Below are 20,942 nucleotides of genomic sequence, written 5' to 3'. Positions count from 1 at the left end.
ATGAAATGGCTTGGAGGTTCGAAAGACTTAGAAAGACCATGCAGCAGGCGGAGTTGGAGCCTGTGGAGTCTGGGTCGCCGTTGTTGCAATTGCCATGTTTTCGGAGCGTTCTTTAAGGGGGCTGAACTGAGGCAGCTGGCCTAATTGCCGCCGACAGCGTCGAAGGTCACCTAGGTCTTTTAAGGCGTTACTAGGTAATTAAGGATAATCTTCGTGTTAGTCGCAATGCATAGTATGCTACCCAGCACCCCCACCAGAAAATGTCACGTAAAAAAAGTTGTGGAAAACGGCTGCAACCTGAGGTCGGCCGAACATCAAGATGGTCCGATCACTGGTTTTTGTTTGTTCTTTTGCTTCCTTAAAAATATGACAAAGCGAACTCATAGACTTATTTCGCATGCTAGCAATCGTCGTTTTTTTCTTTAGCGGCATTTACGATTCTACCAGCACCAATACCACCTAATACTAGCCATTATGTCTGTGATAATAAATACAACAGATATATTCTGGGCACATATAACCTCACATAAGCAAAGTACGCACCTTGTATATATATATCCTAACAAGCACGTTTATTAGTTTTTTTTGCGTACCATATATATATGTACATATAGTTGGAGCCCCGTACTGGCAGACTTAGCGCCTTTAGGTTAAGTACGAGGGACTATTGGTCAGCTGCCAACTCGTAATAAGTTCACGTGCTACGTGACGCCAAATAGGCTCAAAAGAGTGTGCTACACTCGCCGCCATGGCTACTGGTGGCACTGACTGACACTCTCACGTTTAATTCACCTATAAACCCAATAAAGTGGCTGGGGGGATAGCTGTCGTGGTAGCTCAGTGGTAGAGCATCGAACGCTTTATTCAAAGGTCGCAGGTTCGGATCCTGCCCACGGCAAGTTATCTTTTCACCCACTTTTTTTCATATGTACTTTACGATTCGGTCTAATGTCTTCCCCTATACTTTTCTTGGCATTATTGTCTGTTAGATTTCATATATATATATATATATATAAATATATATATATATATATATATATATATATATATATATATATATATATATATATATATATATATATATATATATATATATATATATAGTCAAGTAGATCCTTCGTGAGCGGTCACAACATGGTTTATTTCGACGTTTCGGCCTAGAGTCTGGCCTTCATCAGGATTAAAGGTACAGTTGGTTGGTGCTCAGCTTCATAAAGCTGAGCTGAGCACCAACAAACTGTACCTTTATTATATATGTATTGCACGAGCCACTTTGAGACGAATCCCCAAAAGAGGTTCGTTTGTGAGCAGCATGTGAAGTACATAATTTCCTGTTGTAAATTCACACATCATTTGAGACAGCGCAAATAAAGTGACCATATTCATCGTTTATTGGCACAAGGGACCACCACAAAAAATCAGCGAACTCTGATTACTTCATAGAGCTTTTGGCAGATAAAAATACCCAACTAATGGGAGGTTATCAACCTGTACCTTTACAAATGCAGATATAAATTGACGTAGTATATCAACGAATGAACCAGGTGGCCTATAAAAACTAGACACAGTCATAGCATATTTCTAGGAAGTGTTATTTGACGAAAGATAGCCTGACATTCACCGACTTCAACACACAGCTGTAAAGATGAAAGTTTCTTTTCTACTACTATGAAAACTTCTTTCTACTACAATGAAAAATTGATTTTCCGGAGAGCGGCTGGTCGTCAAGGCATGCGAACACTGCTGACAGGAACTGCCTTTGACAGCTGTACTGAGGGTACTGGCACAAAATGTGTTCGATGGTTTCGTCAGCACCGCAATGGTCACATGCAGCACTGTCTGCCTATTTGATGCTGCAAGCAAAGGCGTTCGTATAGGACACTCCAAGCCACATGCGGCAAAGAACGGTTGTCTCAGCTCGGAATAAACCAAATGGAATGGTAAATTGTGGGCACGGATCCAAGCGATTAAGACGCGTGTGAAGCAAACCTGGCATGTGCCACACAGATCTTGCGAGTGTGTGCGCGTGTGTGTTAAGCCTTGCTGCTTCGTCACTTCGTGATAGTCGAAAGAGTCAATAATACCATTTCGAGAGCGTTCTCTGCTGCATCGTTGGCATGCTCGTTATTGATGATGCCGGAGTGGCTTGGAAACCATCAAAAATTTACATCATGTCATTGCTTCATTATGTAGTGCCATCATCACCATCATCATTTCTCAATCACCGCGCCGCTCCTCTCGCGCAGCTGATGCTAGCTCGAGCTGTGCGAGGATTAAAACAAGCTAGTGCACTTGGTGTGTAGGACGTGGACGGCCACCGTGGCTCCGTTTGAGGCGTGGAATAAAGTGGCGAGAGAAGACACGACCACGTTGGCCGCCGTCTCGTCTTCCTCTCACGCTACATTGGTGACCCGGAGAACACGCCCTTCGCCGAGCGGCCCGCGGCCATGTTCCCGCAACTCTGCCCGCCACTGCCGCCGTTCCAATCGACCTACCCCAAGGTATGGGTCATGCAGCTCGATGCCGTTCTTGCGTTGAATGGCGTCACGGACCAGCCGCTGATGCACGCCATTCTTCATGACACCCTTCCGGTAAAGTTGCGTCATCTCTCTGCCACTTCAACCTTCAGCCAGCAACCTTACGATGACCTCTGCTCTGCGGTGCTTGCCAGCTTTGGCCTCACCCACCACCCGCTGCCGTTTACCCGCGACTTTCAGGTTTTCCCTGCGTCGCAGCGTGCTGGACCCTCCGGCCCGAAGCTCTCATCTGACCGCAACCTAACTTCCCCGACAACGTCTCCCTCCACCCTGGGTCCGGTCACTAGCGCAGTGAGTCTCGCACCCGGTCACAGATCCGACGAGGTTCTTGAAGTCGTTCCTGCTGCCGACAACCTGTCCACCACGAAGTGCGTTTTTTCGAAGTCCTCGGCCGATGGTCCTTCTGGCTTGCTTGCTACCTCCATGTTTTCCACGAAAGCGACGGCACGCGATACCGTGGCCCCACCAGACTCCATGACGACCACCTTGCCGCCCGCATCGGAGTCTGGCACAGGTGGCCTTTCGCCCGTTATTGACTTCCCGACCTCGAAGCTTTCGCCTTCAACAACGTCCGATAAACGAGACTTGACCTCTCGTCTGGCCACTAGCGACGCGTGTCCTGCGCCCGACTGCCCATCTGCCAAGGTTCTCGACATTTGGGCTGAATGCAACCAGTCAGCCACGAGCTTTGTGTTTTCATCGTCCTCGGCTGACGACGCCGCAGGCACGCTTACCACCGGCTCGTCTCGGCCGACCTCCATGGCTCACAACACGGCTGACAGGTCAGGTTCTACGACGGCAACTTCACCGAACGCCCTGGTGGCTACCACGACGATGGGTATTGTCACGCCCGCTATTCATCTCCCGGTTGCGGAACCTTCACCCTCCCCGATGTCCGAAGGCGACTGTCGACCAGCCTCAATGTTCTGCACGTCCTGCCAGCAACGACCACCATCGTCCTCGCAGTTTCCCGCAGCTGAAGTTAAAGCCACCAGCCATCAACCACGGCCAAGCTTCCAAGACGCTGCGACTATGACTGACGCGCTTGAGGACGACGTGCCCGGTCCGCTTCAGACAGGGCTCACCAGGCATGCAACGCCTGCGGTAGAGCAATCTAAGGGGTGTTGGCTGGAAGCAGTCATCAATTATGCAGACCTGCACGCCAACCCTCGTGCGCGGGCTACCGGAGGTCATTACACGAGCACAGGTGTCCTGTCCAATACTCCGGGCGAGCCCACGCTAACTGGGTTCCACCACCACCATTACCCGGAGCCTTTGCCTCCGGACGGCAACAACCAGACGTGTGTCCACAGCGCCAGCTGGTGTGTCACAACCGCGACGATGCTCATACCTCTTACGTGTCTACGACCCGTTACCCTACGTCGGCGACGACAACGTGCTTGGCGTCACACATCGCGGCAACTTTTGAGCCGCCCTGCTACGCAGCCACGAGTTGCAGTCACAGCCCTGAAGACGGCGCAAGCGCCTACTCGGCCTATCCGACGCAATGTCCCACCACTAGTCGTGTAACCGACTACCCACCGCACACTTGGTGGTATTGTTAGGACACGTTCCTGCGGGCGTCGGCACGTCTATTTATACCGGCACGTCAGACGCCGCTCGACTTTGAGGTCTGTGTTGCGTGGACCCCAACGTCAAAACCCGCACTGCCGACCCTCTGCCGACGTTAGCAGCATGACCTCGCGACACACGGTCCACTCTCGGCCTGTCCGAACAGGTCACCGTGAGACCCGCTTGTCGGCTACCACAGCGACCCGGCACTTCCTCCTTCGTTCCTTGCGCTTCTCCCAGAGTCGCCCACCGGAGACACACTGCTTACCGATGGCCCATAAACGTTGACAACCTGGACTTGCCAAATGAACACTTCATGGATCGTCGTTCAGGTATATAGCATTTGTCGCTCTCTTTCTTTTTTCATACGTCTTCAAATCGCGCAAAGCGCTAGGGGGGGGGGGGAGCCCTGAAGTGCCATCATCACCATCATCATTTCTCAATCACGGCGCCGCGCCTATCGCGCAGCTGATGCTAGCTCGAGCTGCGCGAGGATTAGAACAATCTAGCGCACTTGGTGTGTGGGACGTGGACAGCCACCGCGGCTCCGTTTGAGGCGTGGAATAAAGTGGCGAGAGAAGACACGACCACGTTGGCCGCCGTCTCGTCTTCCTCTCACGCTACAATTACATGATGACACAGGTGTCGTGTTTGCAGTACCAATTGGTCTCGAGGTTCACGACGTGGCGCATTTTGAATACATTGCCGAGCTGGCTCCCAATCAATGAAAATGAACCATTTTAGAGGTGCTTCTTGATCAATGATGCGGAGTGCGCAGCAGTGTGCCGTGAGTTCTGCGGCTGTCGAAGTTGTTTTGAGAGGTTCGGAACGGGACAGTTTCAGTTCTTGCTGGAAATATCACAGCTCCTGCAAACCCCCCAACATTTTCCGAACCATACGCATGAAGTTTACCGTATGTTTGTATCCTTCGTGTAACATAATTATGGTTAGTTGCTTCAAAGCAGGCGTGAGAGATCCGATTTCTTGCGAATTCCCGGCAACGCCAAGTGTAGGTTCAGACGATCCAAACACCAAGGGGTGTCAGGATGCGTTCCGAAGGCGTACGCCCTGCTGGAAGGCACTCACGGTAACCTAATATTCTTTTACAGAAGGAGGCACTTGGACAGTCTTCTAGAATCGAAGCGAGGTGGTGGGCAGGAGCGAGAGCTCGAAACACCTCCACAAGAATGTGCATTGTGGCTGGATGATGTTTCGTGATTGCCATGGTCTCCGCTGTGGATGTGCACCATGGTAGTCCAAGACAAACTCTGAGTGCCTGACCCTGGGCGTTTTTGATTAAAGGTATACTACTTTTGCAAGCGTTCATCAAAAATGGAAAGCTATACAGCAGGTAACTCATGGGCAGCGTCCTGTATATCTTCAACATTGCGTGCACTGACGTGCCCCACTTTTGTCCTCCAGGGAATAAGAAAAGTTGAGCTATGGTATCATCATCGATGACTCCATCAGAGGTTTTGATCAATCAATGGTGACCCCAAATCACCTTTGTGTTAGGCGTGTGGCAGAGAATTTGCCCATTCATAGTGATATGATATGATGTCATTGCCTTCCACGTGAATGCAACCAGCGCCAATTTCTCTGGAGAAGTCTCGAGGCTTCGTTCTCTAAGGTACGCTGAAATAGAGTTCTCTGCTTTTTGAAGTCTCGCACGTATCTGTGGACGTCTACACTTGACGTTGAGACACAAATGTCGTCTAAATAGATAGATCTCTGCACAGACTCTGGCATGCTTTCTACGAGGCCGATCTTAACAAGACTGAATATTGTGGGGCTCAACACACCACCTTGGAAAACACGACAATATATGTAATGTGGCGTTGGCCCGTCATCAGTTTACAAAAACAATGATCTCATATGAAGGTAGCAGCCGATCTAGCGGTACACTCGCCCTCCCATACCAACGGACTCGAGGACGTCAATCATGGCTTCGTAAGAGACGTTGTCATATGCGGCTTTGACATCTAAACGGTGCTACAGATAGCCATCGGCTTATTTTCTGGTGTTGTACGTATGTCACCAAGTGATTGACGTTGTCAATAGAGCTGCACTTTAAGAAAAAATTGAGTATTTGGGGAGTAATTCTGCTACACAACCATAATCGTCATCTGACTTGCTCTCATTTCCTTTTTTGAAAACGCAGCGCTGGTCACTTTGCTCTGGGAAATGCAAAGCATCACTGATAGTGCGTGCGGCGTTTGGACCTAGAACTACCAGAACCATGACGATAGCTTGAAGAAAGTACTCGAAGTAGATGACGATTATTGTTGTATAGCGAAAACGCTCCCTAAATACTCCATTTTTTAGAGAGTATGAAGATGACGAAATCTGGCCATGCCGTCTGGATATACTTCATGGCGGTCTAAAAACCACTCGAGCTTGGCAAGAATCATTCGCTCCAACAGCTTGCCTACGCAACTAGCCAGCGCTATTGGGTGTTCTGACGTTAGCTCTAAGGGTGATTTCCAGGTTTGAGAATTTGAACCAAACTGCTTGTTTTACATTCTCTGGGAATAGCTCCAGCTTGCCAAGACTCATTGAATACGTCCAGCAAAGCCCTACGTGCGCGATCGCTGAGGTTGCACAATAGCCGGTATGATTTGCCACCTGGCCCGGGCGACGAAGACCGATTACAAGAAGCAAGAGCCGTGTCCAGCACTACCATTGAGATAGGTTGGTTCACGCATAGATCAAAGAAATGTGGTGTGGTAGCAGCAGACTCCTGCGCAAGAGGAAGGGCCTGCAATCTTCCTACAAAAGATTTCCGCTACGTCGATGTCCGTTCTACGTTAGAATAGTGCCAAGGCTTTAAACGGAAAACGCTGTTCAGGGAATGTGCGTAGCCCTCGCATGGTTAGCCATAATTGAGAGAGTGACTTGCAAGGGTCTAAAGATTCGCGAAGCTTTACCCACAGTTTGAACTACAGTTTGACCATACGAGGAAGAAATGACTTTAGTAAAGAAGAAAAACAACGGCAAGATTTGGAAGAATTGTCTCAGTCTTCAAAGTGTCGGCCATGAGGCCTCGCGCTTTGATGGCATCCTCGGCTTGCCGAAAGACGTCGAGTATCACTCTTGGGTCTGTGCTTAGCAGTGTGGTCTTCCAATGCTCTTCATTGCTGTATTTTTTATGTTGCTCTGTCACTGAGAGGCAAGCCCACATTATATGATAGAGATCCGCCTTTTGATTGCAGAACTTACACAAATCTGAGGATATCTTTGGGTAGATGTAGTAATAAGTTACCGGGTTCGGGAAAGTTTTGGTTTGTATGAGGCGCCATGCCGTCACCTGCTGCTTGTTGAGCGATCTATGTGCTGGAGGAATCGTACCCTTCCTAGCCTGTTGTGTTTTGTGATACCTTCATAACTAACCATGTTGTCCTCTCCGTCCCCGGGCTTAGCGCAGCGCTTGTTCGGGCAGCCAGATTTGGAGCCAGGTCGTGCGCGATTTTGTTCCCGGGGAAGGAGAAGTGAGCAGGTGTCCATATAATGTGAACTACCTGCTCGTCGCAAAAGGTACCCAGAATATTTAGCGCTTTCAGTGAGAAGCTCTTCTTGGCATAACTTTTAACAGCGGTTTTGGAATCGCTCATCACGACTTCGGGTTTTGTGGAGGCTGGTGCTAGTGCTATAGCAGCCTCCTGCGCCACTTCTGCCTTATCTGTGCGTACACTGCCACTGACGTTGGAATCCCTTTGAATATTTGTAGCTACGATTATCATGTTACGGCCATTCTCGTGTTCTGCTGCATCTACATATACCACGTCCCGGGTGTTGCTGAACCTTTTATGTAGGGTTTCCGCTCTTTCTATTTTTCTAGTGTGGTGATGCTCAGGATGCATATTTCTAGGTAATGGAGGTACCCCGATACGCCCCCTTGCCTCCCACAGAATATCTTTTTTGACCACATGTTGCACGTTGTACGTGACGCCAATTATGTCCAAATTATGCCTTTCCGTAGGGCTCTTGGTTTACTCTGTCATCGTGTGGGCCTCTATATGTTGTGCGAGCGTGTTATGTAGTCCTAGAGCCAAGAACTTCTCGTTCGACTTATTTAACGGTAGATTTACCGCTTGTTTAGATGCTTTCTTAATGATGCAATTTATTTTGCTCTGTTCGGCTATGTGTAGTTTAAGACATGGGGTGACGTACACGATGCGGCTGACTAAAGAAGCCTAGACTAAACGAACTGAGTTGTGTTCCTTCATACATAGTTTTCTTGGCTATTCGTTTGATCAACCTGCTTGTTTGGTGGGCGCTGTTTTCTAATACCCTAATGGTTTCTCTATTGTGTTCATTCTCAGATATACGGAGGCCGAGAATTCGTAGGTTTGCTACCGTGTGTATTTTACTTCCCCCTGCAACAATCATGGTGTCTGGCCTTTCCTGTAGGCTTTTGCGTCCCCTACATGTGGGCCTATAAATTAGCGACTCCAACTTTTCGCGAGAATATTTAAGCCTCTTACCTTCTACATATCTCTCTACAGTATCAACAGCCTCTTGTAATATGTTTTCAATGTCGCCGTCACTCCCACCCGTCACCTTGAGGGTGATGTTATCTGCGTATACGTTATGTCTAAGGTCCTCGATTTGGTCAAGTTTTGCGGGTAGGCCAATCATCGCTACAATAAATAACAGGGGAGACCACAACCAACCTTGTGGCGTCGCCCTACTGCCCAATTCAATCTCTTCAGCCCTTGTTTCTCCAATCGCAATTCTTGCAGTGCGGTTGGATGAGAAGTATCTCACTTATGCGTAAGTGCGCTGTCCTATCCTTAGTTCTGAAGATTCTGTAATATGGCTCAGTGTGTGATAGTATCGAAGGCCTCAGTGAGATCAAGGCCAAGGCTAGCCTTGAAGTCTAAAGATCGGGTCTCTACGTCGAGTATTTGATGCTTCATCTTTAACATGATGTTCTGCGTTGATAAGTTAGCTCTAAAACCCATCATGGTATGTGAGAGGAGTGCGTTCTCCTCCCTGTAGGTAGTCAGACGCGTAAGAATGACGTGTTGCATAATTTTGCCTATACATGAAGTCAGTGAAATTGGTGTAAGGTTATCTAACTGTGCTTTTTTTCCCGGATTCAAAATCATAATGACCCGAGTAGTCTTCTATTCACGTGAAATGGTCCAACTCTCCCAACGCTTAATCATGTATTTAGCGAGGGTCTTGATAGATTCGTCATCCAAGTTTCTAAGCGTCTTATTAGTAAATTTATGAGGTGCCGTAGCAGACCTCGCGCTTAGTCAAGCGAGCTCGAATCTAACTTCAGCCTCCGTTATATCAACATCGAGTATAAGGTTGTCTTGGCTCTTGTAACTGGGAAGTGGTTCTTTTGTTGCGTCTGCAAAGTACTTTTTTCGTAGCTCGTGGAAGAGCTTCTCCTCTGTTCCTGCATAGTTATGTACTACTTGTTGCAGCTTGTGCCTCTGTGTAGTCTTTATACTTTGCGGGTCTAGGAAACTTCAGAGAATGTTCCAAGTCTTGGACACCTTCATTTCTCTGTCCATCAAGTTGCACGTGGCTTCCCATTGTTGTTGGGTCAGCCGATTCGCATGGAGCTCTATCTCCTTGTCTAATGCAGCTGATTTTTTTCTTAAATTACGATTGTATTTTTATCTTTTCCAGTGCTTTCAGATGCTAGTCCTTGCCTCCCACAGATGAAATAGTGTGCTGTCGATCTCCGCCATCTGCGCTTCTTTAGGAACAATTTTAGTGGCTATCTTAAGGCTTTGTTGGAGCTTCTATACGCCCTTTTCTGTATTCACTATGGTGTCATCCGCATCCTCCTCTCGAATTTCGCTGAAATAGTTCCATTTTCAAAGTGCCAGTTTTCTGCCTTTTTTTTGAGGGCTTTGAAGTGACCGAAACATCTTTGAAGTGACCGAAACACGGGCTCACCTGCACAAATGGTATCGGGAGAGACCGCAGGACTTTCGCAGTCACTTGGGAATACTCTCAACTGATTGGCTGGAAAGAAATCGCCGAAAACCATAGAAAATCTGCGGAGCCGATGCGACGCGCGTCCACACACCGTGGCCCCCTAGCGGCCAATCCATGTATATGTAGAAAAATAAAAGATTTCGATGTCTCACTTTTGTCTTTTGTTGTTGCTATGACTGCGAAAGCAGTTACACAAAGGTGGCTAACTACTTGTTCGCGTGGTCTTTTCCGCGCAATTTGTTGCTCACTGCGCAGAAAAACAGGCTAAAAAGTATTCGGCCTGGCGGAAAATAAACAAAAATAATGTTTGAACTGGGGACAAAAAGTCCATCTGATCGGAGTATTTGAGTGGATCAACCGTTCATCCGACAAGGTGCAACTTAGAGGACTAACGGTTGCCCGGTAAAGTGTAAATGTGGAGATTACCAGTTGCTCTATAAGGTGGAAATCTGAAGACTAAATGTTAGTCCCTTGAGTTCGTCTGTGGGGACTAACTGCAAAACCCGGTGCCGTTAGTCCCTAAAGGAATTAATGGTTGTGGCAGCCCCATTAGTCCCCAAAAGGATTAACCACACACCTTTTTAACACCGTTTTGCCTTAGAGCGTACTGGAGCATGTAAAATTTATTTCCACCGTTTTATTCCGGTGAATCACGAACGAAAAAAAGCCGGAAGAAAACAGGGCTAATTCCCTAATTAGGCTTTTGTAACCGCGCCGCAACTACTCCGGCGCATGGCTTATGCCTCGGTGGATGTTCTGCAATTTCTCCGGCGCATCGCTCAGTGGCTTTCATTCGCTGTTGGAGTAGTGATAGGCAGCCTCGCTGCCAGGCGGTCGTTCCCCACAAACCAACAGACTAAGCCAGTGGAGTGATGATTGTGAGAAGCCTTCGGCTGCGTTCGTGAAGAAGAAATTGTTCTGCGCACTTGCTGGATATTAGAGGCGACTACAGGGGGTAACGAAGGTTATCATCGACAGAAGGGAGTTTATTTAACTTTATAGTCATGTGATGGTTCCTAACAGCCAACGACACTCTGTGATCTTGCGAGTGTTGAGCAACCCGGCGGTCACTGGTTCGTCAGTGGATGACGAAGGTATGCGACTGGTGCAAACGTGAGAATCTTGAGATGCGTGTCATGTAATAACATGACTACAGGCTACGCTCATGATGTGAAGGCAGCCGTTTTGCTAGCTTCACTTATACAAAATTTGGTATTACGGGACGTGAATGGATGACGGAGGTATGATACTGGTGCATACATGATAAACATGAAATGCGTGTCATGTAACAACATGACTAAGAGCTACGCTCATGACGCACTAGTGGAAGATTCGCTAGCTTCAGATGTACGAAACTCGATATTACTTGACGCCAACGGATGACGAATGTATGTGACTGGTGCAAACATTATAATCATGAGATGCGTATCATGTGAGAACATGACTACATGCCACAGTCAAAACACCAATACATTTTGACATGACGCGGGGCACGTGCTCGCCGGCGTTGCCACGTAAGGCACCGGTCGTGCCTTAAACTCGCAGGTGCGCGCCGCGTTGCATTGCATTGGCGCATGCGCGTTTCAGCGCGTCCGCGTCCCTCTGTCACGAAAAGAGGGAGACGCAGTGTTGTCTGGGTAATGCATGGGCGCGAAATAGAGCATGTCGCATTTCGCGCCGATTGCCGTCGGGCTGCGCCGACAGACGCTGGTCAGGCCTGGCGTCAGACTATAAGTGCTCGAGTTTTGCTAACGTAGCGTCGCGGTGCCCAGCGTGCGCGTGCGTCAACGCCACATAGCAGTATATTGGGCCCTTCATGATGCGCTCGCGGCTGTTTTGCTAGCTACAGATAAACCACATTTGGTGTTATGTGGGCTCAATGGATGACGAAATATATGACTGGTGCAAACATGATAATCCTGACACGCGTGTTATGTAAGAACATGACAACATACCACGCTCATAGCGAGCTCGCGGCCGTTCTGCTAGCTCCACATATATCACATTTGATATCACGTGACGAGAATAGACGACGAAGGTAAACGACACATGCAAACAAGATAATCATGACACGGAAGTCATGTACGGCATCATTTACCTTCTCCTCTTAACATTGTGCTTATGCGCGTTTCAGCGCGTTCGGCGTCCTTCCGTCACGAAAAGAGGGAGACTCAGTCTTGTCTGAGTAACGTATTGGTGCGAAATGGAGCATGTCGCACTTCGCGCCGGTTTCCGTCGGGCCGCGCCGACAGACGCTGGTTGCGCCTGGCGCCAGACTATAAGTGCTCGCGTTTCGCTAACGTAACGTAACCATGTGCTGATATCACGTGGCGTGAATAGATGACGAAGGTAAACGACACATTCAAACATGATAATCATGACATGAAAGTCATGTACGGCATCATTTACCTGCACCTCGTAACGTTGTGCTTATGCGCGTTTCAGCGCGTTCGGCGTCTTTCCGTCACGAAAAGAGGGAGACTCAGTCTTGTCTGAGTAACGCATCGGTGCGAAATGGAGCATGTCGCACTTCGCGCCGGTTTCCGTCGGGCCGCGCCGACAGACGCTGGTTGCGCCTGGCGTCAGACTATAAGTGCTCGCGTTTCGCTAACGTAACGTAACCATGTGCTGATATCAAGTGACGTGGATAGATGACGAAGGTAAACGACACATCCAAACATGGTAATCATGACACGAAAGTCATGTACGGCATCATTTACCTGCACCTCATAACGTTGTGCTTATGCGCGTTTCAGCGCGTTCGGCGTCCTTCCATACCGAGAAGAGGGAGACGCAGTCTTGTCTGAGTAACGCATCGGTGCGAAATGGAGCATGTCGCACTTCGTGCCGGTTTCCGTCGGGCCGCGCCGTCAGACGCTGGTTGCGCCTGGCGTCAGACTATAAGTGCTCGCGTTTCACTAACGTAACGTAACCATGTGCTGATATCACGTGACGTGAATAGATGACGAGGGTAAACGACACATTCAAACATGGTAATCATGACACGAAAGTCATGTACGGCATCATTTACCTGCACCTCGTAACGTTGTGCTTATGCGCGTTTCAGCGCGTTCGGCGTCCTTCCATCACGAAAAGAGGGAGACGCCGTCTTGTCTGAGTAACGCATCGGTGCGAAATGAAGCATGTCGCACTTCGCGCCGGTTTCCGTCGGGCCGCGCTGACAGACGCTGGTTGCGCCTGGCGTCAGACTATAAGTGCTCGCGTTTCGCTAACGTAACGTAACCATGTGCTGATATCACGTGACGTGGATAGATGACGAAGGTAAACGACACATCTAAACATGGTAATCATGACACGGAAGTCATGTACAGCATCATTTACCTTCTCCTCGTAACATTGTGCTTATGCGCGTTTCAGCGCGTTCGGCGTCCTTCCGTCACGAAAAGAGGGAGGCGAAGTCTTGTCTGAGTAACGCATCGGTGCGAAATGGAGCATGTCGCACTTCGCGCCGGTTTCCGTCGGGCCGCGCCGTCAGACGCTGGTTGCGCCTGGCGTCAGACTATAAGTGCTCGCGTTTCACTAACGTAACGTAACCATGTGCTGATATCACGTGACGTGAATAGATGACGAAGGTAAACGACACATCCAAACATGGTAATCATGACACGGAAGTCATGTACGGCATCATTTACCTTCTCCTCGTAACATTGTGCTTATGCGCGTTTCAGCGCGTTCGGCGTCCTTCCATCACGAAAAGAGGGAGACTCAGTCTTGTCTGAGTAACGCATCGGTGCGAAATGGAGCATGTCGCACTTCGCGCCGGTTTCCGTCGGGCCGCGCTGACAGACGCTGGTTGCGCCTGGCGTCAGACTATAAGTGCTCGCGTTTCACTAACGTAACGTAACCATGTGCTGATATCACGTGACGTGAATAGATGACGAAGGTAAACGACACATCCAAACATGATAATCATGACACGGAAGTCATGTACGGCATCATTTACCTGCACCTCGTAACGTTGTGCTGATTTTAAAGTGACATTTAAACATCGGTCATCCGTGCTTCACATATCATCAATTCCCACTGTACGTGAGTTCCGTCAATTTTTTTTATCTCTTTGCGATGAACAGTGATGAGACGTAATTTTGACTTGGACAATGTAACAATGTTGGCCTGCGAACAGAACAGGGGAAAAGAGTATTTCTGCAAGCCATGCACGGTTGTCGCGACGCCTCTACGTGCATCACTTTTTGGGGCCTCCGGACGTTTGCACGGAGCTATAAGTTGAAACTGGTCATCCTCATCTTTTTTCCGTCAGTATATGTGAAAATGCTGTTGGATTAGTTGGCGTAATGTATGTGCCTTTTATTGCGTAGTTATTCTGTCACGCTGTTGTAAATTTTTCTTTTTTTTGAGCTTGGGGCTGTTTGTTTTGAAGAAATACCTGCTCATGCAGTAACTAATTTGAAAAAAAATATTCACTACGACTAGTATTAAAACAAAACGGGCAGTGTAAATAAAAAAAAGACAGGAACATTACTGACTTACGACCAACTTTTTTTGGTAAAAGAGATGAGGCTGCACCTTCCTTAAAGACAGGCCAATACCATTGAAACTGTAAGGGCCTTCTTTGCTAGATGTATGATGATGAGGACGAGCTGAAATGCGACTGTAATATTCAGCATTATTTTTTGATGAGACTAGGAAATGTACAGGAGGGCCATTTATGATGCTGTCTACGAGAGTACCGGTATTAAATTATTTTAGTGAAAAATTGCTTTTGATTGTTTCAACAAAAGTAGAACTATCAATTCAGAAATATATAGGAAACTTTGGCTATTTTTAAATTTCATTCACGTCATTGAGGTGTGTCTTTATCATGTAGCGGCTGTTTGACAACCGAGTACATGTGGTCTCCTTCTATGTATTGAACAGTCATTCTGTTCTGCGGAGGCCTCGAGTTTTTCTATAATGTGTAAACACAGAATTCTGTGCATTGTGAGAATGTTGTTCGAAGATGCAGCCAAGTTATCTTATTATGTTGTCACTAGGCGTCATGACAAAATGCCCAAAATAGTGTAAAAGAGGGTACTACATGACAATAAAATGCCAGAAAAGATCAAACGTGGGTGCTAGATGTCCACCTAATACCAAATGAAGTTAAGAAACAAAAGGCGCTGCTGTATGAGAAACAAAGGTTGAAGGTTGGATTACGTTGTATGATGAAGGTTGGCTACGATAGATAAGGAGCAAGCTGCACCGTTTGAATTCCAACACAGGAAGCCTAGTGTAATCAACGGACTCATTCGTCTTTCCAAGCCACCGATGGTGCAGGAAAACACTAGCGAATACGGTAAAACCCTCCGCTTTGGAACACTGAGGCGCAAGCCTAACGCCTACAACGACGGGACAATCCTCAGGTGGGACTGGAACAAACGAGGGCCAGATGTTCACTGGGACAGGCGAATTCTCAGCTGGGCTGAGGATTAGTACGTCTGAATGTGTGAAAGACAACCAGTTTTAGACCATCTTCAGCTGGGCTAAGAGCTGCCTAGATCTGGCATGCAGAGATATTGTCTTTGTAGTTATTTTCCCCAAATCATAGTATTTTCTGTCTCATTCTAACATTTTCTGTAACTCTAGCGTTTACGACTAAGAGCAGGCTTAGCTGTGTGGATCGGAAATGGTAAAAATGTAAGTGATTGTGTTTTTTATGTTGTTAGCGAAGCCCTGGACGTTGCCAGCAGTCAGACTTGGACTGTAATAGCAGAGCTAATAAACTTGCATGCATTGATTCTATCAAGGTTCTTGGAAAGTTGAAGAAGAAAAGCAAACTAAGTTAAATTACTTGGAAAAGTCACAATCGAACACAAGGCCCTGATCATGTTGTGTGATATTGCTCACAAAAGTCAACAATTAAAGACTACATACTGTCCACTTCTTGTGCTCTGGAAAATTGGAGGCCCAAAATGATGGCAGAGTTGAAGTCTGACGATCTTAATATTTTATGTTTTGGCTTCTAATCTACTACCTTGCAAAACGGGAAAGACGCACAAGCAGTGCTTCTTTTCAGTGCGTACTTTTTGAGGCTTTTACAGATATTGGTCCATGATTGTGGCTTAACATTCATTCATTCTGTGGCCTCAGGTACTCATTCGAAGATGAATTCAGGAAAGCATTAGACAATCAGTATATTGAAATAAGTGATACGGAAAATACATGCCCGAAATTATTAACGTCAGCGTCTGGCTTATACGTCGGCTTCAATACCACATAACAGCAGTGTAATGCCCTTGACTGACATTTCCCCTAAGATTTTTCTTATGGGTAACCGTTCCTTTGTGTCGATGAACGTCTACAAAGAGAACAGTGTGTCCAGTGACTAAGCCTGACTACTTCGAAGTAATCACTGACCGATAGTAGTGCATGCGAAAAAGTACTGTCCTTAGTAAGGCACGCACATGACGCCTCACTCTCTTTGGTATGAAATGGACTTCAGAGGTAATTCACATTGCATGAAATATATATTAAAATTTGCGTCAAGGCCACGTTTGCGAGATTTATGTAGCGGTCATCGGATGTTTCAAGTGCCATTTGCTGTGCACAGGTTACAGATGCCTTTCAAAATGTTTTCAATTATTCATAAATGTCTTTTGTGCAGAGAGGCTTATATTTCTTTACTTATGACGAGTCTTTCCCGAGTGCTGACAATAGACGTTTTTGTGTTATTTTATTCTGATCTGTCCAGAACGAAGTGTATGTTACCATCAGCGCTAAAATTCACGAATAAACCCTACTTTTAACTTAGAAGTAAGGTAGTTTGGGCTAGTTGGTATGACATGACGATAGTTATAGCGCAAGAACAGAATGACCACAAAGAGATAAGAGACAAGTGTCCTTCGTGTCCTTCTTGTCTTTTTGTCGTAGTTCTGTTCTCGCGCTATAACTTTCGCCTACTTTTAAGTTACGCCGCAACTTATTCAGCTTAAGGTGGTGGCCCCACTCCGGCTCCAACCACTCCGCCTCTTACGTATTTTTTGCAGATTCACTGGGCTCGCGGCGCTTCACAAAGAAAACTGAATTGGGCTACTTCAAGAAGCTTTTTGTTCCCTCTTTTCAATGACATCAGATTTTAATGCCTGGTCGAAAGCGTTACCTAGTAGCAAGGCAAATAATGTGAGCAACTAGAGCATTTTTGCTGTACAAGCCTTCGTTGTACTGCGAGTATAGCAAAACTATTTCACGTAACAAAGCGAAATTTACTGTGGTTTTAGACGAAGTGCCATTCGAAATTTCTGGACGAGATATTGGACGTAAACTAAGTTGTACTGTATTTACGATCCAATGAACATGGCAAAATAATGAATGTTCGTTTAGAAATATCTTTCTTTACATAGCTGAGCCATAATATTTAGCGGCTATCTGAACTACATTAAACTTATTTTTCATGCGAAGTCACTTAGCTCTTTGACAAAAAAATTGATCAATTAATATTGCGTCATTGGGTAGTTTATAGATGTACTCTGTCAGGCATTGCCGCTGAAGCGACAAAACTATACATACAAGCGGATACTCTGAACTTCTTTATAATGAAGCAGCAGGCCCCTTTCTTAGAATCTATGAAGAGAAAAACTCCTTTATATTCATAAGGAAACCTACAAGGCAGCAATAAATATAGCTAATTTTTGTGCAGGCCAATACCGGAGAAACTCAATTATTTTCTTTTAGACGCTAACTAGCAATGAGTATTGCACAATATTAGATGCATATTGTGTCTTGTATCTATTTGTGCTCACTAACTTGACCACTCATTGCTACAAACTATATATTTTGAATGAATGATAAATCTCACAGGCGTTTTTTGGTGGTTCAAACGTTCGCCGAACGTGGCGCAATTAAACATAGTGAAATGGGTAAAACAGGTAAGAATTAGATCTCTAGGCTTCATAGTTTGCCTCACAAGGTAAGTCTAGTCACCGCGTGCAACAAACATCAACCGTGAAAGGAGGAGGGATGAGTAATGAATCTTTTGCACTCGCACTACGTCAGCAGGTGGGGCGGTGTCATCAAGTGGCAAATCCTTGTGGTACGCCGGTACGCCGGAATCGCGCGTTCGTCCCACGTTCGCAGAACCAGCGTTCTCCGCCGCGTCTTTACTAATGTGCATCTCTTCGTGTTTCAGCTACTCGTGTTTTGCGCGTCTTTTGAGTTTTTTCAAGCCTGTGAGGTTCAAAATTGTGAAAGGAAGGAAGCTGACAGGCAGGCAGGCAGGCAAAGAACTTCATTATTATCCGGAGGCAGCGCTCAATCCCCCTTAGGGGGCGACATCGGTAGGCCACTCCCACGATGGGACGGGGAGGTTAAACTTCACGGCTATGTCGTGGGCCCTCTGGATGGCCCTAAGCTGGTCTCATTTGTCGTGGCTTGTGAGGAGACAGGTCCAGTCCGCCTCCGTAGAGGGAGATTCGCTGCTCTCGCGCAACGCAGGGCATTGCCACCGCATGTGTTGCAGAGTACATTTGGGATGACCACAGCGCAGGCACAACAGATCTATGTCATCTATGTATTTAGAGCAAGTTAGAGACGATGCATACGCCTCCGTCTGTAAGGCCGCGTTCACACCGAGCATTCCAGGCGCCGAAAGTGCTCCGAATCCGGTTCAGCGGCGGTGAGATCCGTTGAAAGGGCGCTCTTCGCACCGATCGCTCCCGGACCGATTTTTGCGGCGTCTGCCGCCGAATCAGTCACCGCGGACCAATAGGAGTACTAGTCAAGGAATTTTGAAAAATGGCGGCCAAGCCCTACTCACTTGTTATGCCGCAGTGCACGTAACAATGTTGAAATGAACGGTAGTTTAACCTACTCTGTGCCTACTTCGCCTCCGTTTTTCGTGAAAGAGGTGACCGAGCTTGCTGTTGGCGTGACCGAGCTTATTGCGGTCTTGCAGAGCAAAACGAACCCACCAACGCCGCTGGCGTCGGTGGTTTTACTGCTCTTCGTGCATTACAAGACAGCCACTTGCCAGCAAAGTAAGCAGTACTGTCTTCTTGCTTCTTGCGTACGAGAATCGTCGAAGTATACACCACCGAATAGCGTAGTAGCGTTTGCGAGCCGCGACAACAACCGGGTGACAGCGCATCCATCCCGTGTTCGCCCCGTAGTAGATGGCATATTCGGCGGCGCGGGGCGCGTCCAGTGTTAACGACGCTGCGTTTCGGCGGCAGGAGAATTTCGGTCGCTGTAGAAAGCGGATGTTTCAGTGTGAACTAGGCATAAGAGTCGTAGAGTTATGGACTGAGGTCTTGTTAAGTGTGGGTGCGAAGTGGGTATTTCCGGCGCTCCAACTGGTAGTGTTTGCAAATTTCCTTAAAAGTCAGCAACGGGTCTCTGAAGAAACAAGTGACGTCCTCAGCCTTCGAGAGGTCCTCCCCGGCGTGGAATGTGAGACCTCGCGCCCGGGAGTGAGCCAACTTGTTGGCATTAAGGATAGTTCCGTGTACGTGTCGGCCAACGTGTGCCGGGAACCAGATTATGTGCTTTTTTCCTGACCAATGGGCAGCAGAGAGAACGCGCGCGGCTTCCCGACAAACTGAGCCCGTCATGAAGGCCCGTGCGGCTGCGCGCGAATCCGTGTAAATGGCGGTGCGATCGGTGGCAGTGACAGCTAGTGCCACAGCGACCTGCTCGGCGCAATCAGCGTTTCAATTTAATCAAGTCATAGACGACAAGTGTTCGCCTTTGAGTGTTGTAACCACCGAGACAAAGTGGTCGGTAGAGCCATAGTGCTTAGCGTCTACGAAGGCCACGTTATCCTCCATAGAGGCTGCGGTACGGAGTACGGCTCGCGCCCGTGCCTGACGTCTCCCAACGTTACGTGTGGAATGCATGTTACGGGGTATCGGGGATACTGTTAATTTTGCTCGCAGGTCTTCGGGGAGCTGCCGCGGACATTCTTGGGATACGGGAGATCTGAGCATGAGGTGGGCTAGTAACCGTCTCCTAGCTGCAGTGGAAGACAGCCATACAACTTGAGATACTTTTTGAGCTTCTACGATTTCTTGAATGTGTTATGAATGACTAGCTCATTGAGCTTGACCGTACGGGTGCTGCCAGGTAACCCGAGCACCTGTTTAACGGACCGGTGGATGATCACGTCGAAACGGCGTATGTCTCCTTTTTGCCACAGGTGGGCGGGAGCCACATGGTTGATGTAGCACATGAGGAAAGCGTGAAACAGTCTGCGGAGATTCTCCTTAGACAGCCCGCCACTTCTGTTAGCTAATCTGTTAATTAATTTAGCCATTGCTTCGGCCTTTCTGGAATAATGAGAAATACTGACGTCATTATGGCCGTTGACCTGAATGACCAGGTCTAGTATGCGAACTTGGTCCACCGTGGGGATGGTTGTACCATCCGCCGTCAGGACATTGATCCCCGCGTATACATTTCTGCGCGCCTTGTATTTCGGGCGGTATAGAAGTAATTCTGATTTCTCTGCTGATAGCGAAAGACCGGCCTGGCGTAGGAATATTTGTATCATGTTCACCGCGTCTTGCAGTCGCTCCTCGATATGCCCGTCACTGCCACTCGTACAACAGACGGTGATGTTGTCTGCGTAGAAGGCGTGACTGATGCTGCCGATCTGTGAGAGTTGTGACAGAGCGCGCATGGAGAGGTTGGACAGGAACGGAGATATCACGGCCCTTTGGGGTGCGCCCCTCGGTCCCAGGTTGAATTTCTTCGAGCTCATCGAGCCGAGTTGGATTCTAGCCATCCATTCGCGCAAGAACGAGCTAACATAGTTGTAGAAACGCGTACCTAATCCTGCTTCGCGAATCAAGTCGAGGAGATGAGAGTGCTTGACGCGGTCGAACGCCTTCTCGAGGTTGAGCGCTAGAATGGCTCTATTGT

The 20,942-nt window shown here is 47.7% G+C and overlaps 1 protein-coding gene across 12 annotated transcripts in view; it reads left to right on the top strand.

The window, feature by feature from the left end:
* LOC119180070 (uncharacterized) overlaps window positions 1–20,942 on the top strand; it is a 103,081-nt gene that overhangs the window by 64,127 nt on the left and 18,012 nt on the right. For 4 of the 12 annotated variants that reach the window (XR_012884961.1, XM_075869365.1, XM_075869361.1 and 1 more), the window contains one exon: window positions 5,219–5,405. The exons of the other annotated variants lie outside the window; for them this stretch is intronic. Coding sequence is in view for 2 of the 4 variants with exons in the window: in XM_075869365.1 (XP_075725480.1) it covers window positions 5,219–5,244 (26 nt within the window). In the remaining 2 variants the exon portion in view is untranslated. Of the gene's footprint in view, window positions 1–5,218; window positions 5,406–20,942 lie in introns of those variants that run through there. 12 annotated transcript variants of the gene reach the window in all.

The sequence above is a fragment of the Rhipicephalus microplus genome, chromosome 7 (genome assembly GCF_043290135.1).
Source record: "Rhipicephalus microplus isolate Deutch F79 chromosome 7, USDA_Rmic, whole genome shotgun sequence".
NCBI lineage: Eukaryota > Metazoa > Arthropoda > Arachnida > Ixodida > Ixodidae > Rhipicephalus > Rhipicephalus microplus.
The sequence above is the reverse complement of the archived record's forward strand: the minus strand, read 5'-3'. Positions and strand labels throughout refer to the sequence as shown.